Below are 16,648 nucleotides of genomic sequence, written 5' to 3'. Positions count from 1 at the left end.
CAAGGAAAGCCTCCAGTTTACTGCACTTGCACGGATCCGTTATTTCTAAGGGCATATAGAGTTGGGTATCATCAGCATAGCAATGAAAACTAATAGCATGTTTGCGTATAATATCGCCGAGAGGAATCATGTAGATGTTGAACAGTAAGGGACCAAGTACTGACCCCTGCGGGACACCACATGAGACGGAGAAAGACTCAGAGATCGCATCACCATAAGAAACACTATGCGTCCTTCCCAGGATGTAAGATCTGAACCAAGAAAGTGCTGATCCCGAGATACCAACACATGATCTAAGACGTTCTATAAGAATATGATGATCAATAGTGTCAAATGCGGCACTAAGATCAAGCAGTAACAATACTGATGAGACGTTGGAATCCAAGGCTAATAGAAGATCATTCGTCACTTTTACTAGGGCTGTCTCAGTTGAGTGGTTGGCCCTAAAACCTGACTGAAGGAGTTCAAATCTATTGTTGTCTATCATAAAATCGCTAAGCTGTTGTGTTACAACTTTCTCAAGAATTTTGGCGATAAACGGAAGGTGTGACACTGGCCTATAGTTAAGGAGATCTTCAGGGTCTAGGTGAGGTTTCTTAAGTAATGGTTGAATGACAGCCCTCTTAAAAGTCTCAGGTACAATGCCAGAGGAGAGTGACAGGTTGATAATATTCAAGACAGATGACCCTAAGACCGGGAATAAATCTTTGACGAGTTTGCCTGGAAGCGGGTCGAGCATGCAGGACGTCGGCTTTGCTGCATTAACTAGTTGTGTAAGACACTCCAGGGATACTAAATCAAACTGGGACAGGGTAGCCAGACTTTCATGAACCTGATTGTCCGAACTAGCATCAACATTCATAGTCGAGGTGGTGAGCGGCGCTGCCTTTTTTATTTCTTCCCTTATTAGCTGAATCCGCTGAGTGAAGAATTGCATGAAATCGTGTGCTGAATGGAGGGAATTATGATTAACCTGCTGCTGCTGTGTTAGCTGCGCTACCGTCTCAAATAAATACTTTGGGTTGTTTTTATTAAGACTAATCATTTTGGAAAAGTGATTGGTTTTTGCTGACCAAGAGCCTCTTTATATTTCAGCAAGCTATCGCACCAGGCCTGACGAAAAACCTCGAGTTTAGTTGTTCGCAATTTACGCTCAAGTTGTCTACTTAACAATTTACACATACGCGTTTCCTCCGTAAACCACGGAGTGTGCCGCTTCGGACGAGTTTTAAGTTTCAGCGGTGCAATAGAGTTAAGGGAATTTAAAAGAACCGAATTAAAATCATTCGCGAGCTTATCGACTGAGCCGGTGAAAGACGGAAAGGCAGCTGTTGCGGAAGGCAGTAATTCAGAAAGTGCAGCAGTGGTTAAAGAATTAATATCACGGCTCTTAAAGCCTTGGTTGTGGACAACAAGACCACACTGAGCTAGGACTTCAAATGTTATAAGATAATGATCAGACATAACGTTAGAAAGCGGCAGAATTGTGACGTTTGAGGCAGTTAGGCCATGGGTTAGCACTAAGTCTAAGATATTAGGCATTTATTTGCATGGATAGGCAGCTTCCGTTAGTTTTACTAATGTTTGACGCTAAGAAATTTCAACACTGTATAAAATTACAGAATAAATCCAGGTGACTCGATCATTTAAATCAAGAATGGCAGCACACCTGATATAGCGTGTTGATGTCATTAGACCACACTCATTACAGTGATGCACAATATGCTTAATTGGTAGTAGGCTTTCTAGCCTATACAGCTCGGAGTAAGACAACATGCATAAAGAGGATGATGTGGTCAAAATTTTGGATTTTAACCCTTTTCAGGGTATAGTGGCCGCTTTCGGCCGATCTTCTAAACGGGCAAAAACGTCCATCATTATGCACACATTTTTCTACTCTAATTATTATTCTATATAAAAAGTAATGGCTGTTACAGATGCAGTAAAGGGTTAAAGCTTCTACCACCCCATTTATTTAGATTTTTTTTCAATATTCAACACTTAATCTGATTTGGCAATATATATATATATATATATATATATATATATATATATATATATATATATATATATATATATATTAACGGACTATAACCTGCACCTTTATATAAACCACAGCAGCAAAATATGAGCAAAAAAATAATTTTTGTCATGGATAAACCGCACTGGACCATACGCCTCAGGTAATAACATCAGATCTTTATGCAAAGGATGGTATATGAAGTTTATAATTCTTTTTATAGTTTTTTTTTTTTTTTTGTAATTTTCTGCCAACATTCTCTCTTTAACTGACTGAACGTGCCTGCATGTTTAGTCCCAACATATTTATAAAAAATGGATGAATATTTACAACACTAAAAGAATACTGTTAGAAATAGCAGTTCAATATCGAAAGCAACACTTCAATAGCATCTTTTTTTTAAAACATATACATATATATATATATATATATATATATATATACATATATATATATATATATACATATATATATATACATATATATATATACATATATATACATATATATATATATATATATATATATATATATATATGTTCTGGAGCAGTTAAAACAGTTAGTCTTGTGCCTTGGTTTTCGTTTTTTGGCGCCGCCTCTGGCCGCTGTTGGAAGTGCATTTCTGAAGGGGAGGGGAGGTGTTCCAGTTGGGAGCAGTTATGTCGATGCCTCACGTTTGTTGTCCGTCCTTACGAGAGCTGGCCCACGAGTGTCTGTGAGTCGTTTTCTTTAGTGGAATATTATTTGCCCTAATATGCCCATGGTTGGTCATTCGTGTCATTATAGATAATAAGCTGGCTAATGTTAGTTTATATAAGCATGTTAAACGGTGCTGCCTTTGAATGTGTTGGCTTGTTAGCATTTTCGCGTTAGCCTATTAGCATTTCATATTGAAGAGAACATTATTTGTGGTTGTATGTTTGATTTAATCTTCACAGTTGTCTACATTGTCTACATTTGGTAAGATGTGATTTTCACATATGTATACTTACGTTTGGTATATATTCTTTGCAGTTTTACAAAATAAAAATGAGTGAGAACGACACAACTATTAAAGAAGTTGCCCTCATTTTGCTGTTCGCTGTCTGTCTACCTTGACGAAAACCACCTTAACATCTTGGGAGGACAGAACAGTAAAAAGACACTCTATTCGGCAGAAGCAACCATAAAGAGACAGCTACTGTGTGTCATGGATGACAACAAGGAACAGTTCAATAAATACCATTCCCAGGAAAAGCAACAACCCCAAATGGATGCAAAATCATCTTTAGCAACAAGATCCTGTTGCTCTAGCTCCTCAAAGCATTCATGTAGGTCATTAGCAAGCGTCTGTCAGGTAATGTGATGAGGGCTATGGCGACACATAGTGGTGAACGCAGGTAGTGCAGCGATGTGATGGAATAATGCGCCATGTTGATGTAACATTGAGCCAAATTGATGTAAAATTACCATGAAATTATTGGCTTAAGATACCAGTCAGAATTGACCTCGACTGGAATAAAACAAGTAAATGAATAAATATAATATAAATATAAATATATTATAAATAAATATATCATAAACAGCAGACACCAAATCATCTCTGAAGACAACCAACATTAAAGAAGTCCATGAAGTCAACTCACAATGAAGACACATTGTGAGGCCATAAGATCAAAGCAAGCTTTTAGCAATAAGTCATGCTCAATATTATTCTGTAACTGCCATTGGAAAAAAGTGTCAGTTGATCACAAATGTTAAGACCTATGTTCATGTTTATTCTGTAAATGTGCACATATGATATGTTATTGCCTTTTTAGCCTGATTTGAAATATGCAACTTGTTATTGCCATTTTAAACTGTATCCTTGATCAAGATATAGTTGAATGTTCGTGTGTTCAAGTGGAAAGTTACTAAACGGCCAGCACAGACACTGAGCTGCCAGGTCAGCATACCAAAAGAGGAACAAATGCCCATGTATGCTTATTTTTGGTGGAAAGGCTGCTGCCTGACCTTAGGTTGATATTAGTCATGTCCGATCGTTCGATTAAAAGTGCTCAAAGTGTCACAGTGACACTTTCACTTCCTCCATTTAAGGCTAAGATCGTTCAAAGTATGTTCCATTACGCGTACATCGAGTCATGGGATTGGGGTCCTATAAAAAGGCCAACACCCAAAACTCGTAGCTTCCTTTTTTGCCTTTGCCTGCCAAAAGTGTGAGGACCCTCTCCAGGCTTCGGGTGTAAACCACCAAGTCGGAGTAGGACTCTGTCACTCTCAGAATTGGACACTTTTTAAATTCTTGCGACGTTGTTAGCCTTCGGAGGATTTCAAGCAGCAAACCGGTAAGGAAGTCATTCTAAATTCTAAATCCATCCGATAGCCCAACTAATAATGTCATTAATTCGTAATTTAAGAGAATTGAAACTGATCACTTTGATTCTCTTCCAATATTGGTATTAGACTTTTTAGCAACTTTCCACTCCTTTCATTATGTTTTAAATTTTTTATTTCATTATATTTGTTTTTTGTGCATGGTTTTTCATAGCCTTGGACGAAGTTTTATTTTAATCATTTATTAGTTGAAAGATAAAATGTATTGAATGTGTTTTCGTGTTTTATGTATTAAGGGGACTTGGTAGGCCCAGCCATGTACTTTTTGATACTGTGAATAATTATTCGCTTTGCCTTCGCTAAATAAATACTTCAAAATTTCATTCTTTATTCTATCTCTGTCATTCTTATAAACCAAAATTAGAGATCCTCCTAGTCTTTTGTAAGTGAAATAATGATATTGCCTTTACATCGGCAGTGCCATTCTTGATTAAAGTTTAGTTACTCAGAGTTGGTTGAAGTTAAAACAAACGTACCCGAGTGGTCGTATAAGACTGCTAAACCCTATTCTGGTCTTAACAAGTGCAAATGATCTTTTAGAACGAGGAGCAGCCATATATATAATTTGCGTGTTTTTTCTACCTTCTCGTCTCAACGGTTACTCGACGAGTCGGCGGATTAAAGTAAGATGGGTAGACGCTTAAAAACTTAAAGGCTGTGAGCACCAGAACGTATCCTCTTTGACACCAGCTTACGCAGATGTCCGTCGCCCGGCGATACAGCGTTAGAGCTGTGCTGGACTAACGGGACGTCTTAACCCTTTAAACGGAGAGTCGGTCAGGACTGTTAGTTGTCCTCAGATAGCTGACAGGACTTCGGTAAGAGCAGATCAGTCACGTCGCAGCTGCCAAAGCGCGAGCCAAAGCGGCAGCTGCACATGCGCATTTGGCCTATGCTGAAGAGGAAGCAGAAGCTATGAAACAACAAGCTGATGTTCAAGCTAAGCTACATGTCCTGCGAATGAAGAAAATGGCTGCTGCCGCAACCGCTGAAGCTACAAGTCTTGAAGTTGCAGCTCAGCAGCTAGATGAAAAGTTCAACAGAGATGAACACTTCTCAATATCGTCTGAGCATAAAGTACAAAGGGTTCAAGAGTATGTGAACAATCAACCATATGACCAGAATTACCAGACTACCATACAACATGATTATTATCCAGTCACACCTTTAGCTCCACCTAAGGTGTCACCAAAAATATCAATTTCATGTCCAATCACCTCTCTGGCTCCCCCGGATGCACTTTTCAAGACAGAGGCATGTGAAGGTCATCGTGTGAACCCGGTCACACAACTGTCTCCACCTCGTATGCTTAAGAGAGATGAGGATCAACCAGCACATCCACATTTGTTGCAGCTACATCCTCCCATTAATCAGCAGAATACAGAGCCTACACGCTGCTGCGAGCCATCTCGCCTATCACCTCCTCATCACATCACCCAAGACTCATCGCCGATCGAAGATGTGGCACGATATCTCATGAAACGAGAATTAGTGTCAGCCACATTACAGAAGTTTGATGACGAGCCAGAAAGTTACCGTGGTTGGAAAGCTTCATTCTTGAACGTAATCAAGGGCTTATCACTGACACCACGAGAAGAACTTGATCTTCTCTGCAAATGGCTTGGGCCACAGTCAGCAGCACAAGCAAAGAGAGTCAGCTCTGCACGGGCTCATGATGTTAGTGCAGGCCTTCAAATGGTCTGGCAGCGCCTAGAAGAAATGTATGGAGCTCCTGAGATGATTGAATATAGTCTCTTCAAAAAAATCGAAGAATTCCCAAGGATATCTGCCAGAGATGGAGCCAAACTGAGAGAATTAGGAGACCTCTTAATGGAGTTGGAGCTTGCTAAAGCAGAAGGTTTTTCACTTGGACTTGCTTACCTTGACACAGCACGTGGTGTCAATCCAATTGTGGAGAAACTGCCATATGCACTCCAAGAAAAATGGATAACCAAAGCATCCAATTATAAAATAGACTACAGGGTCACATTCCCTCCCTTCACCGTCTTTTCCAGATTCATCCAAGAGCAAGCTAGGATCAGGAATGACCCCAGCTTCTTCTTCCACTCCGCAAGTGCAGGGAAAATGGAGAAACCTACAAACAACCTCAATAGAACGCATATCTCAGTGAGAAAAACATACATCATAAATGAGTCGGGGTCTGACGCTCCAGAAATCGACACAATTGACAATCCAGACAAACAGTGCCCTCTCCACAAGAAATCGCACCCGCTCCGGAAGTGTCGCGGTTTCCGCAACATGACTCTAGAAGAAAGGAAAATGTACCTGAAAGAGAACAGGATATGTTTTCGATGCTGTGCATCCACCAAACACGGGGCAAAGGACTGTACAGTTGAAACTATCTGTATTGAATGTGAAAGTAAAAAGCACATTTCAGCATTACACCCAGGTCCTCCACCATATGACACAAATCTCACCAATCCACAGCCAGAGTTGGAAGATCACGGCGAGGAGCCGGAAGAGAAGACAGACTCAACCTCAGCAACAACACTGTGCACGGAAGTGTGTGGAGACTGGCGTAGTTCCAGGTCTTGCGCAAAAATCTGCCTAGCCAAGGTGTATCCAGAAGGACAGAGGGACAAGTCAGTCAAGCTCTACGCTGTCTTGGATGATCAGAGCAACCGCTCTCTTGCGAAGTCTGAGTTCTTCAATCTGTTTGGTGTCATAGGACATAAGGAGCCATACACACTCAAAACCTGCTCAGGTCTTGTGGAAATGGAAGGAAGAAAAGCAAAGCACTTTATCATTGAATCCATTGATGGCCACACAAAGGTGCCTCTTCCTCCGTTGCTTGAGTGTGACATGATTCCAAAAGACCGTTCTGAGATACCATCTCCTGATGTTGCACATCATCATCAACACTTGGAGCCAATAGCACACAAAATCCCAGCTCTTGATGAAAAGGCACAAATTTTACTGCTCTTAGGAAGAGATGTGTTGAGTCTGCACAAGGTGAGAGAACAACGCAATGGGCCACAGGACGCGCCATTTGCCCAGCGTCTTGACCTTGGCTGGGTGGTGATAGGAGATGTCAGTTTCGAAGGGACACACAAGCCAACCACAGAGAAGACCTTCAAAACCAACACACTGCTCAAAGGGAGACCATCGTATATCAGTCCATGCACAAACAGCATCGATGTAAAAGAAAAGTTGCCTGCAAACCAACTGGGAGACACTCACCACAGAGACCAACCAGACAATCTTAGAAACACAGTGCTCATAAGGAAGGGAGACGACAAGAGTCCTGCACCCTCAGTCGACAATAAACAATTCCTGACCATTATGAAAAAGAAAAAGGAAATGTGTCAAGATGAGTCCAACACATGGATGGCACCCCTACCATTTGCAATACTAAGCCGACTGCCTAATAATCGAGTCCAGACTCTTGAGCGACTCTCCACCCTTCGTAAGAGCTTAGACAAGACAGCAGACATGAGAGATCACTTCGTTGAATTCATGCAAGGCATGCTTGACAATCAGCAAGCAGAGATGGTGCATGTGCTAGAGCCGGGAGAGGAGTTTAAACAACTGGAAAAAGGAAAACCTGTCTCCAAAACAAACCCCCTGTCAAAGCTAGACCCTTTCATCGACCCTGACCCAGAGTGTCCCACTGTCTTAACACCAGCGATGCTTCTCACACAAAAGGCGTGTGCTGCTCCTGCACCAGAAGAAGAGTTTGACCCAAAAGATCTACAAGGGTATTTGGCAAACATGCAGACCAGGAAGAAATGGAGCAAAGACAATTACAACACCCAAGTTGGAGACATTGTCCTTCTTAAAAACGAACAAGTCAAATGCAATGAATGGCCCATCGGTCTCGTCGTCAAGAGCATTCCCAGTGAGGACAAGAAGGAACCTTCAAGCAAGACTCGAAAAGAACAAAATACATAGTGGTATAAAGGACTTATACCAGGCGAGGAGTGTTCTGGAGCAGTTAAAACAGTTAGACTTGTGCCTTGGTTTTCGTTTTTTGGCGCCGCCTCTGGCCGCTGTTGGCAGTGCATTTCTGAAGGGGAGGGGGAGGTGTTCCAGTTGGGAGCAGTTATGTTATGTAATAAGCTGGCTAATGTTAGTTTATATTAGCATGTTAAACGGTGCTGCCTTTGAATGTGTTGGCTTGTTAGCATTTTCGCGTTAGCCTATTAGCATTTCATATTGAAGAGAACATTATTTGTGGTTGTATGTTTGATTTAATCTTCACAGTTGTCTACATTGTCTACATTTGGTAAGATGTGATTTTCACATATGTATACTTACGTTTGGTATATATTCTTTGCAGTTTTACAAAATAAAAATGAGTGAGAACGACACAACTATTAAAGAAGTTGCCCTCATTTTGCTGTTCGCTGTCTGTCTACCTTGACGAAAACCACCTTAACATCTTGGGAGGACAGAACTATATATATATATATATATATATATATATATATATATATATATATATATATATATATACACACACACATACACAATGTACGTTACTGTAGTTGTAGCCGATTCAAAACAGACCACTATATGAAAACGATTTCGTCAAATCAACGTTTGGTTTGAGTCGATGTGAAGCGTTTCAAAACAGTATAACGTAATTTACGAACGGCCAAAATGATTGGAGAAGAACGCTAAGCAAAGAAGAGCTTTTACTGACCTTATAAGAATCCGTCGCAAGCAAGATGTTAAAGTCGTGAGCTGCCATTGTTGTGATGAATGAATTAACATGAATGTCACTTCAGTATCAGTGACTTCGACACTCACTGACGAGCTGATGTTATAAAATTAGCCACAGTGAAGATCAGCCTTGGGAGACAAACGGCAGCATTTTCAAATCGAGCATTTCCTCAAACATACGCTATTCTGTAGTCAAACCGCCCGTGTATTAATCCAAGCAGAAGTTATTTAGTTATAAGAGGGGCGGTGTTCTATTCGCAAAAGCATGCCCAAGCACACGTCCATTTTCCGCCCTCTGACCTGAGACGTCATGTAACATTCAATGACACTCGGGTTTTAGAGAGATCGATGCATTTAAAACGCTGTTTCATCAGCATTAAAACCGATCATACAATAACTCCCGGACAAATGTAAGGAATTACCTATGCGTCCTGTTGTAGTGTTTATTCAATTCGCAAATCGTCATGCACAATCAATTGTATCGTAGCACACGCACGCGCACCCTTGCACTTCTCATTGGCGGCAACTCTCGCATGGAGTATTCAAGTACGGTACGGTGGCCATGAAGGACGAAACGAAATATACTGTGAAACACTATAGATTGAGTGTGTAATATTTGGACGTTATTTAATTGAAAACCCACTTTAAATATCAATAAGGTGTAAATAAATGTGTGCATACAAACATCAGAATTTTGTAATATATTTTGTGGGTCTAGACATGAGGAATGTCACTGGGGACAGTTATGTTTCTTTTAGCAACAGAGAGTGCAGGAGGAAAACTTATCAAAGTAGTTCAAATTACATTTTGTATGTCAATTTGTATCTTGTGTGTAGCTGGGCGAGTGTCTGGTTTGTATGTCAGTCAGGCATAAAAACATGAAATACAGTGGGCCGCCGTGTTACGAACTTAATCCGTTCAGCAGCTAGGCTCATAACTCGAATTGTCCGTCTGACGGGCAATCCAAAACTATGTTAATTAGTGAATGCGTGCAACGCGTGCAAAAACCTTAGGTAAAAACATCATGACTTTATACACATATTAAAAATTAGTAATATAATCTACTGTACAGTTAAATTAAAAAACATAAATATACAAAGGAAAAATGACATTTACCTTTGGGGTGACGTGACTTGAGCTGGTGAAGGGTGGAGGCGGAGGGGAGCAGAGACGAACCCGCAGAATTTATTTATTTATTTATTTTCTTAAACAAGAACTTTTCTTAAACGAGAACATATTACCAGCGATTTTCTTCTCTTTAATCCATAATAGAAGAAGCCTCTCCATTTTGTTTTTGATTGAGGTCCGTCCCCTGGCAAAGAAAGTCTTGCCCTTAGAAGACTTGCTTGCTTTCATAGCTTTCTTGTTATTGAGAATTGTAGTGCTCATCGAGCGGTTACGGCCATACTCAATAGCAAGGTTAACTATGCATGCGCCTCCTTCGTATTTTTTTATTATCTCCTGCTTGGTTTCTATTGTCATCATCCTCTTACTTCTTCCTTTTCCGCCACTTGCAATTTTAGAAGCCATGTCTAACAGATAAAGTTTGCAAAGTCTTCACAACACACCGACCAGCTCGTGCCATCAGGCTAGATGAGGGCGTTCGGCCAATAGCATGTCGGCATTTCTAGGATTGACGTGACACCGGCCGAAAGCATATCCGCATCTCCGTGACTGAGACCGTGACAGTGACCTTAATCGACCAATAGCATATCGGCATCTCCGTGACTGAGACCGTGACTGTGACCTTAATCAACCAATAGCATATCGACATTTCGGTGACATGCGAGAAAAGTTGTTTTTGTTGATGTAGCAAAGCGAAAAAAAAATAGTGCGGACACACTGACCGGCATGTTGGATGGTTCTTAAGACGAAAGGTTTGTGCGTAAGAGGGGAACAAAAAAACGCCGCTGTCCACATCGTAAGATGAAAAATAGGTAAAACAGGAGGTTCGTAAACCGGGGGCCCACTGTAAAAGGAAATAGATGGTTTGTTTGCCAGTACTGTGGTTAATAAAAGGAGAAGGAATGAAAGTGGGGTGGAGCAAAAGTTTCATGACAATACACAACTATCGATTAGAATATCTAGTTATTCTATCCATTTAGTTCCCTCACCAAACACAAAAGAATCGCCAGCAAAGACATCATGACCCAACAAGAATTTACCTCATCCATTGGCTTCTGTGTATTGTGGACTGCCAATTGCATGCACTGTTATGTTGCCTGTTTTGAACCCTCGTGTCCCTGGATCTATGTCCTGCTTTTTACTTGTCTGTGTTACTTGATGTGTTTGGTTTTCTATACATCCACAGAAGCCTGGGGTAACTAGTTAGTGTTGACATATTTGCCCAAATTTTGAAGGTTTCTGTGCTATTATGCACTGAAACCAATGGCGAATTGCATTTGTATTTGCTCACTCTCTCGCTTGTTTGGCGTATGCTTCCAAGTAGGGCTGGGCGATATGGCCTCAAAAAAAAATCTGAGTTTTTCACAAAAAATCCCGATTCACAATTAAAACGATTTTCTTCCCCATTCCTAAAATAAATTTGCTGATGACAAAGAAATTGTTCAAAAAAGTTTTAATTTTATTACAATATTTCCCTGAGGTCATCCTGCCACCCGGCATCACCTGGCGCCCCCACAGGGGGGCCCACCCCACTATTTGAGAAGCACTGGCCTAGACTGTGATGTACGTGGAGAGGACACTTTGGATTGTACATCTGTAGAAGTTTTGAGAATCTTTGCCGGCATGCCAAATTTCTTCACTCTCCTCAAAAGTCTCATCTAATCTGGTCTCTGTTGGGACTTTCTGATGATCTGTCAAGTGTTGTGGGACCAGATGAGATCCTCGCTGATATAGGTGCAGAGGAATTTGAAGGCTTTGGCCCTCTCCACCTCTGTCCCATTGATGAATAGTGGAGGTTTGTGCAACTGCCGCCTTGGGTCTATGATCAGTTCTTTGGTCTTGTCTGCGTTGAGGTGGAGATTGTTGCTGCAACACCAGGACAAAGGTCTGCCACTTCTGTATGCGGCCTCGACCTCGCCAGTGATCAGCCCGATGATTGTAGTGTCATCTGCGTACTTAATTATGCTGGTGTTGTTTTGGGAGGCGACACAGTCATAGGTGAAGAGTTCGTAAAGGAAGGGGCTGAGCAAACAGCCCTGGGATGTCCCTATGCTTACAGTTCTGGTGCTGGATGTGCTGTTGTGGACTAATCAGGGTCTGCCTGTGAGAAAGTTCAGCATCCAGTAGCCAAAAAGACTAGAGCCGACATTGTCCTCATCAATCTTATATGAATCAGTATTTGTACTTTGATAAATGTTGTCTCTGTACTGTGATGGGTATGAAAACCTGAAATGTTCTATAATTTCCTAACAAGGTAGCATCAAACATTATTTTTTTTCAGAAGTTGCATGATGGGAGTTAATTTTAAATACTGTCGTAAAGGTGCCCTGTCGTATGTGTTGCAGACATCAAATTTGAAAGGAGTGAATATTTGCAAAAGCAGTGATGTTTGTCAGTTTGAACAATGAACGGGAAGCCAATCACACCTAAGGAAAATTTAGAATGTCCAATATGCTTACCATGCATGTTTTTGGAATGTCAGCAGAGGAAGTCGGAGTGCCCGAAGAGAGCCCATGCTGGCACGTGGAGAACATGCAAACTCCACACAGGAAGTCCGGAGCAATCTGGAATTTAACTCAGGACTGAAATGTGCTAACCACTCTGCCACCTGAATTATATTATAACTATGGAAAATGAATTATTAATTTAAACGCACCAATTTGTTCTGGGGGTTGCTACTTGCTTTTGACTGAAAAAGAGATGAGACTGAAAAAGAGATGAGACGACAGTTGCTCAACAGGGGACTATGCACCTCATTTTTTGTTTGTTTTTTACACATTATATACAAGTAAATATAATAGAAGAGTTCTCCCAGTCAGAATTTGGCACAGGCATGGTTTGACAATGGCTGTAATTATTGAAGCGCTACTTCCAGTGCCACGTTTGACCATATTTTACTAATTCCACACCCGCAGACTGTTGGCTTTTAATAGTGCTGATTCACAGGACTGCACCTTCCTTTTTTCATTGAGGCTGTCACTTAAAGTAGAAAAACTAAAACAAGAAGAAATAAGTCTCTTTATGATATACTGTTTTTAAAATGTAAATCAACAAGATATCTGGCTAAAACAGCGTAGGGTTTTATGATCGACGCTTCACTCTCAAGTCAAGTTCCCATGGGAACTGATAATATTTATGGTAATACTACGTTTCAACCAGTAGAGGGAGAAAGCCACTCAAAAATCCTAAAAGAAGAGAAAAATAAATAAATGTATGCAGCGCTTCTAAACAAATTCAACTTGAGCCATGCTGTTGAGATTCACTGGGTACAATACAAGACAACATACAAGCGTCAGTTTTAGAACGCTTTAACATGCATGTGTTTTTCCCAGAGCATTTAAAACAGCACAAAATTATCACGACTATATAGATACCTAATTAGATTTTGCAGTGTTGATTTATATATTTTTTTCAGGGTTGTGTATGCTACATTCTGAGGAATAATTACTGTATCACTTGTCAGCTTGAACGAAAAAGGGTTTAAGTTATATTCATGAAAATATTTAGCTGTTTTATCTGTGGCACAGTTTTAGATACAAATCTGATTGTATGGGGCAGATAAACATTGAAATGTTTATTGCATAAAAAGATTGGGAGGGCCTCATCGCTGATCATGTTTTACTTTCTTTGGGAGCATAAGCAGAATGCCCTCCTTCTCTTCCTTTAACCGCTAATTGACGATGATCATGCTTGCGACGCGCTGACACGGAGTGGCGGCTTGACAAATGCAATCATCCGGACAGTCAGGGTTGAAGTAGCTGGTGGTTGGCAGCTGCCCCAGCTCCTCAGCTGTGGCCCCGGTGCTACAGGCACCTTCAGGGGTCATCTAGCCTCCGGCTACGACTGACTGGACCAGTCTGGACTGATAGGAGCTGGGTGATGATGAGGGGGCAAGTGCTGGGAGGTCAAGGGCAGGATTTAAGCAGGCAAATGGGGGAGGTTTTACTCTTGTGCATCCAATCATGGGTGACAGGATTAGGTGGTGGGTGGGAAGGACATGAAGAAGCAATGTAGCAAATTATCTAAAACGTTTTGAAGAGCACGATCTGGAGGCCTTCCAAATGACTAGCTCATCGTTGGGGCCTTGGGGTATGAGAGGGAGCGTCTCCGCTCTTGTAGTCGCCAAATCCATCAGAGACCTCACACAGTTGCCCAACAATGCTCAAGCTCTCCTCTATCTCAGACGAGGGCATGATTTTGGAGACCCAAGATAATGTGATGCACTTTGTCAAGTGTGAGTCTACAGAGAACCCAAGCATATAATTGGCCGGGCCAGAGCCGTGTAAATGCTTAAGTGTTGATTCAAGTTGATTGGATAATGGGTATTCAGTGATATGCTGTGAATGTAAGTGGGGCCAAGTGAAGGGGAGCAGAAGAATGGAAGAGGAAAAATATTTTGGCCGCATTATTTCACACATCAAATCTGTTTGTTTGAATCTCAGCTTTTGAAGCGATCACAGATTTCTGCCAAGTGCTTAAATTGCATCATACAGCTTGATATCAAAATATCATTTTTTCCAATATAAATTTTCATTTGGTTTCTCAGTGGAAACATTGATAAATTCACAAGTCAGAATGGCTGCTGAGCATCACGCATGAGCATGCCGTATGTGTTTTTCTTTTGTGACCCCGTGAGAGCTTGTAAATCTATGGCATCTCGCTTGATCACGGTATGTCAACTCCACTTAAGAGCCCAGACTGCCAGCTCTTTGTCTTTTCCTCCAGAGTGGCCTTGACTGGTGTCATGCTGTTTTGTATTAAAGTTAAGGCTTCATATCTGGCCTTAAGATACTGTGGCTCAGCTATTTGCCCACTACATACACTCGATTGTAACACTTCCTTTAAAGAGCCCTCCACTTTGTCATTGTAATTATATGCCTCTCTTCAACCACCCCTAACCCCCCGATTACAGTCATTGTACTTAACCGTGACCTGCTTGAGAGTTATGGTTTTTTTCCCCAGGCAGACCGGGACACTTTAGTTACCTTATTGCCGGAATAGCAGAACTTGACTTTTGTCACTATACATTGATTTCTCAGCCATGGATGTCTTTATGCTGCCACCTGTTTAATTCGACATGTGCAGTGCAGTTCATATTGACTGAGGGATTAACTGGGCATGTGCTTGAATACTTTTGCCTTTTGTTATTATTGATTCTCCCTTGACACATATCCATGTAAGTCACCAGGGAGCTGTACTTGATTTTAAGCCCTTCTTCACACTATTATTATACACAACCCACATGCATTGGCATTTTTGCATCTTGCACTCCACAATGTATGGTAATAATATTGTGTACAATATTTTGAACAAAAAAACCCAAACAGTTTTGGTCCCCGTGAGGACGTCTGTTTGAAACTGAATAGTAGTCATCCATCCATCCACTTATTCTCATAAGGGTCGCAGACATGCAGGAGTCTACCGCAGCTGTCTTTCGGCAGTAGGAGGGGTACACTCTGAACTGGTTGCCAGCCAATCGTAGAGAAGAGATCGTAATGATTGTTAAATGAAGCTTCAACTTTGCTTCATGCACCTGTTCTTGTATTTGCGGACTCCTCTAGAGGACACTGTTGTTGTTTTTAAAAAGGCTCTTGGAAATGGCATGTCGGTGTGCTTTCCGCCTTATGTTAAACAGAATACCATCTACTGTAAGTATGGTGGTCAAAAGGGTAAACATGCTGCAAAGAGGCCTAATGCTACAAACAGACACATACGCACACACACACACACTCACACACACGCGCGCACACACGCACGCACGCGCCCACATGCACACACACACACACACACACACACACACACACAAAATGAATGCAAACAAAAAACGCAAAGAATATGCAATAACAAAGACAAAACAAAATAGGTGCAAATTTCCAAAATAAACGCAAAAAGAAACACACACCAAGATTAAACCAACTGCAAACAAAAAAGGCAAATTTAATAGTAGAGGTATTTAAAAAAAGAGAATAAGGCCTTGTCTGCATGTCGTCAGGGTTCTGACAAACGGGCAGAAAATGTCTCCGTTTTGTCCCATTTGCTACATTTGGCCGGGTTTTTTTTTTTCCATCAAAATCGAACATTTCAAAAGCTCCGACCAGAGTGGGGATTTGCCCAAACCTGGGGTTTTGTGGTTGCGTGTGACCAGCGTCAACAGGGATTCGCGTCATCGCGCTACTTTTTTTCCCACCGAAGACTGGGATTCCGGTGACGTCAGAGGCGGAAGTTCTGTCTGATTAGAAACGTCAGAGGCGAAAGTTCTTTCTGATTGGACAGAATTTGCGACATTACTAATGCCTAGTGACTTAGCATGCTTGTACACACATTTGAAACCGCACTATGCGGTTTTATGTAAATACGACTATTTTAAATAAACAAATGACGATGACTAGGGGACTATGTGGATTTAAATTAACTGTTTACATGTAGACAAGGCCATCGTCTCCC

At 41.2% G+C, this 16,648-nt stretch overlaps 1 protein-coding gene and 1 long non-coding RNA gene across 2 annotated transcripts in view; one reads left to right on the top strand and one right to left on the bottom strand.

The window, feature by feature from the left end:
• The window catches only part of nampt2 (nicotinamide phosphoribosyltransferase 2), a 29,682-nt gene extending 20,282 nt beyond the window's left edge, over positions 1-9,400 (bottom strand). The window contains exon 1 of the mRNA XM_088422351.1: positions 9,060-9,400. Coding sequence (XP_088278477.1) covers positions 9,060-9,107 — 48 coding nt within the window. The 5' untranslated portion in view covers positions 9,108-9,400. The remainder of the gene's footprint in view (positions 1-9,059) is intronic.
• On the top strand, positions 2,654-3,089 carry LOC148417647 (uncharacterized). The gene is made up of 2 exons (XR_015866507.1): positions 2,654-2,735; positions 3,035-3,089. It is a non-coding gene; the product is annotated as an uncharacterized LOC148417647 (long non-coding RNA).
• Positions 9,401-16,648: the final 7,248 nt, after the last annotated feature.

This window comes from Hippichthys cyanospilos, chromosome 9 (genome assembly GCF_059441005.1).
Source record: "Hippichthys cyanospilos isolate Australia breed blue-spotted pipefish chromosome 9, RoL_Hcya_1.0, whole genome shotgun sequence".
NCBI lineage: Eukaryota > Metazoa > Chordata > Actinopteri > Syngnathiformes > Syngnathidae > Hippichthys > Hippichthys cyanospilos.
This window is presented reverse-complemented; position numbering and strand designations above follow the sequence as displayed.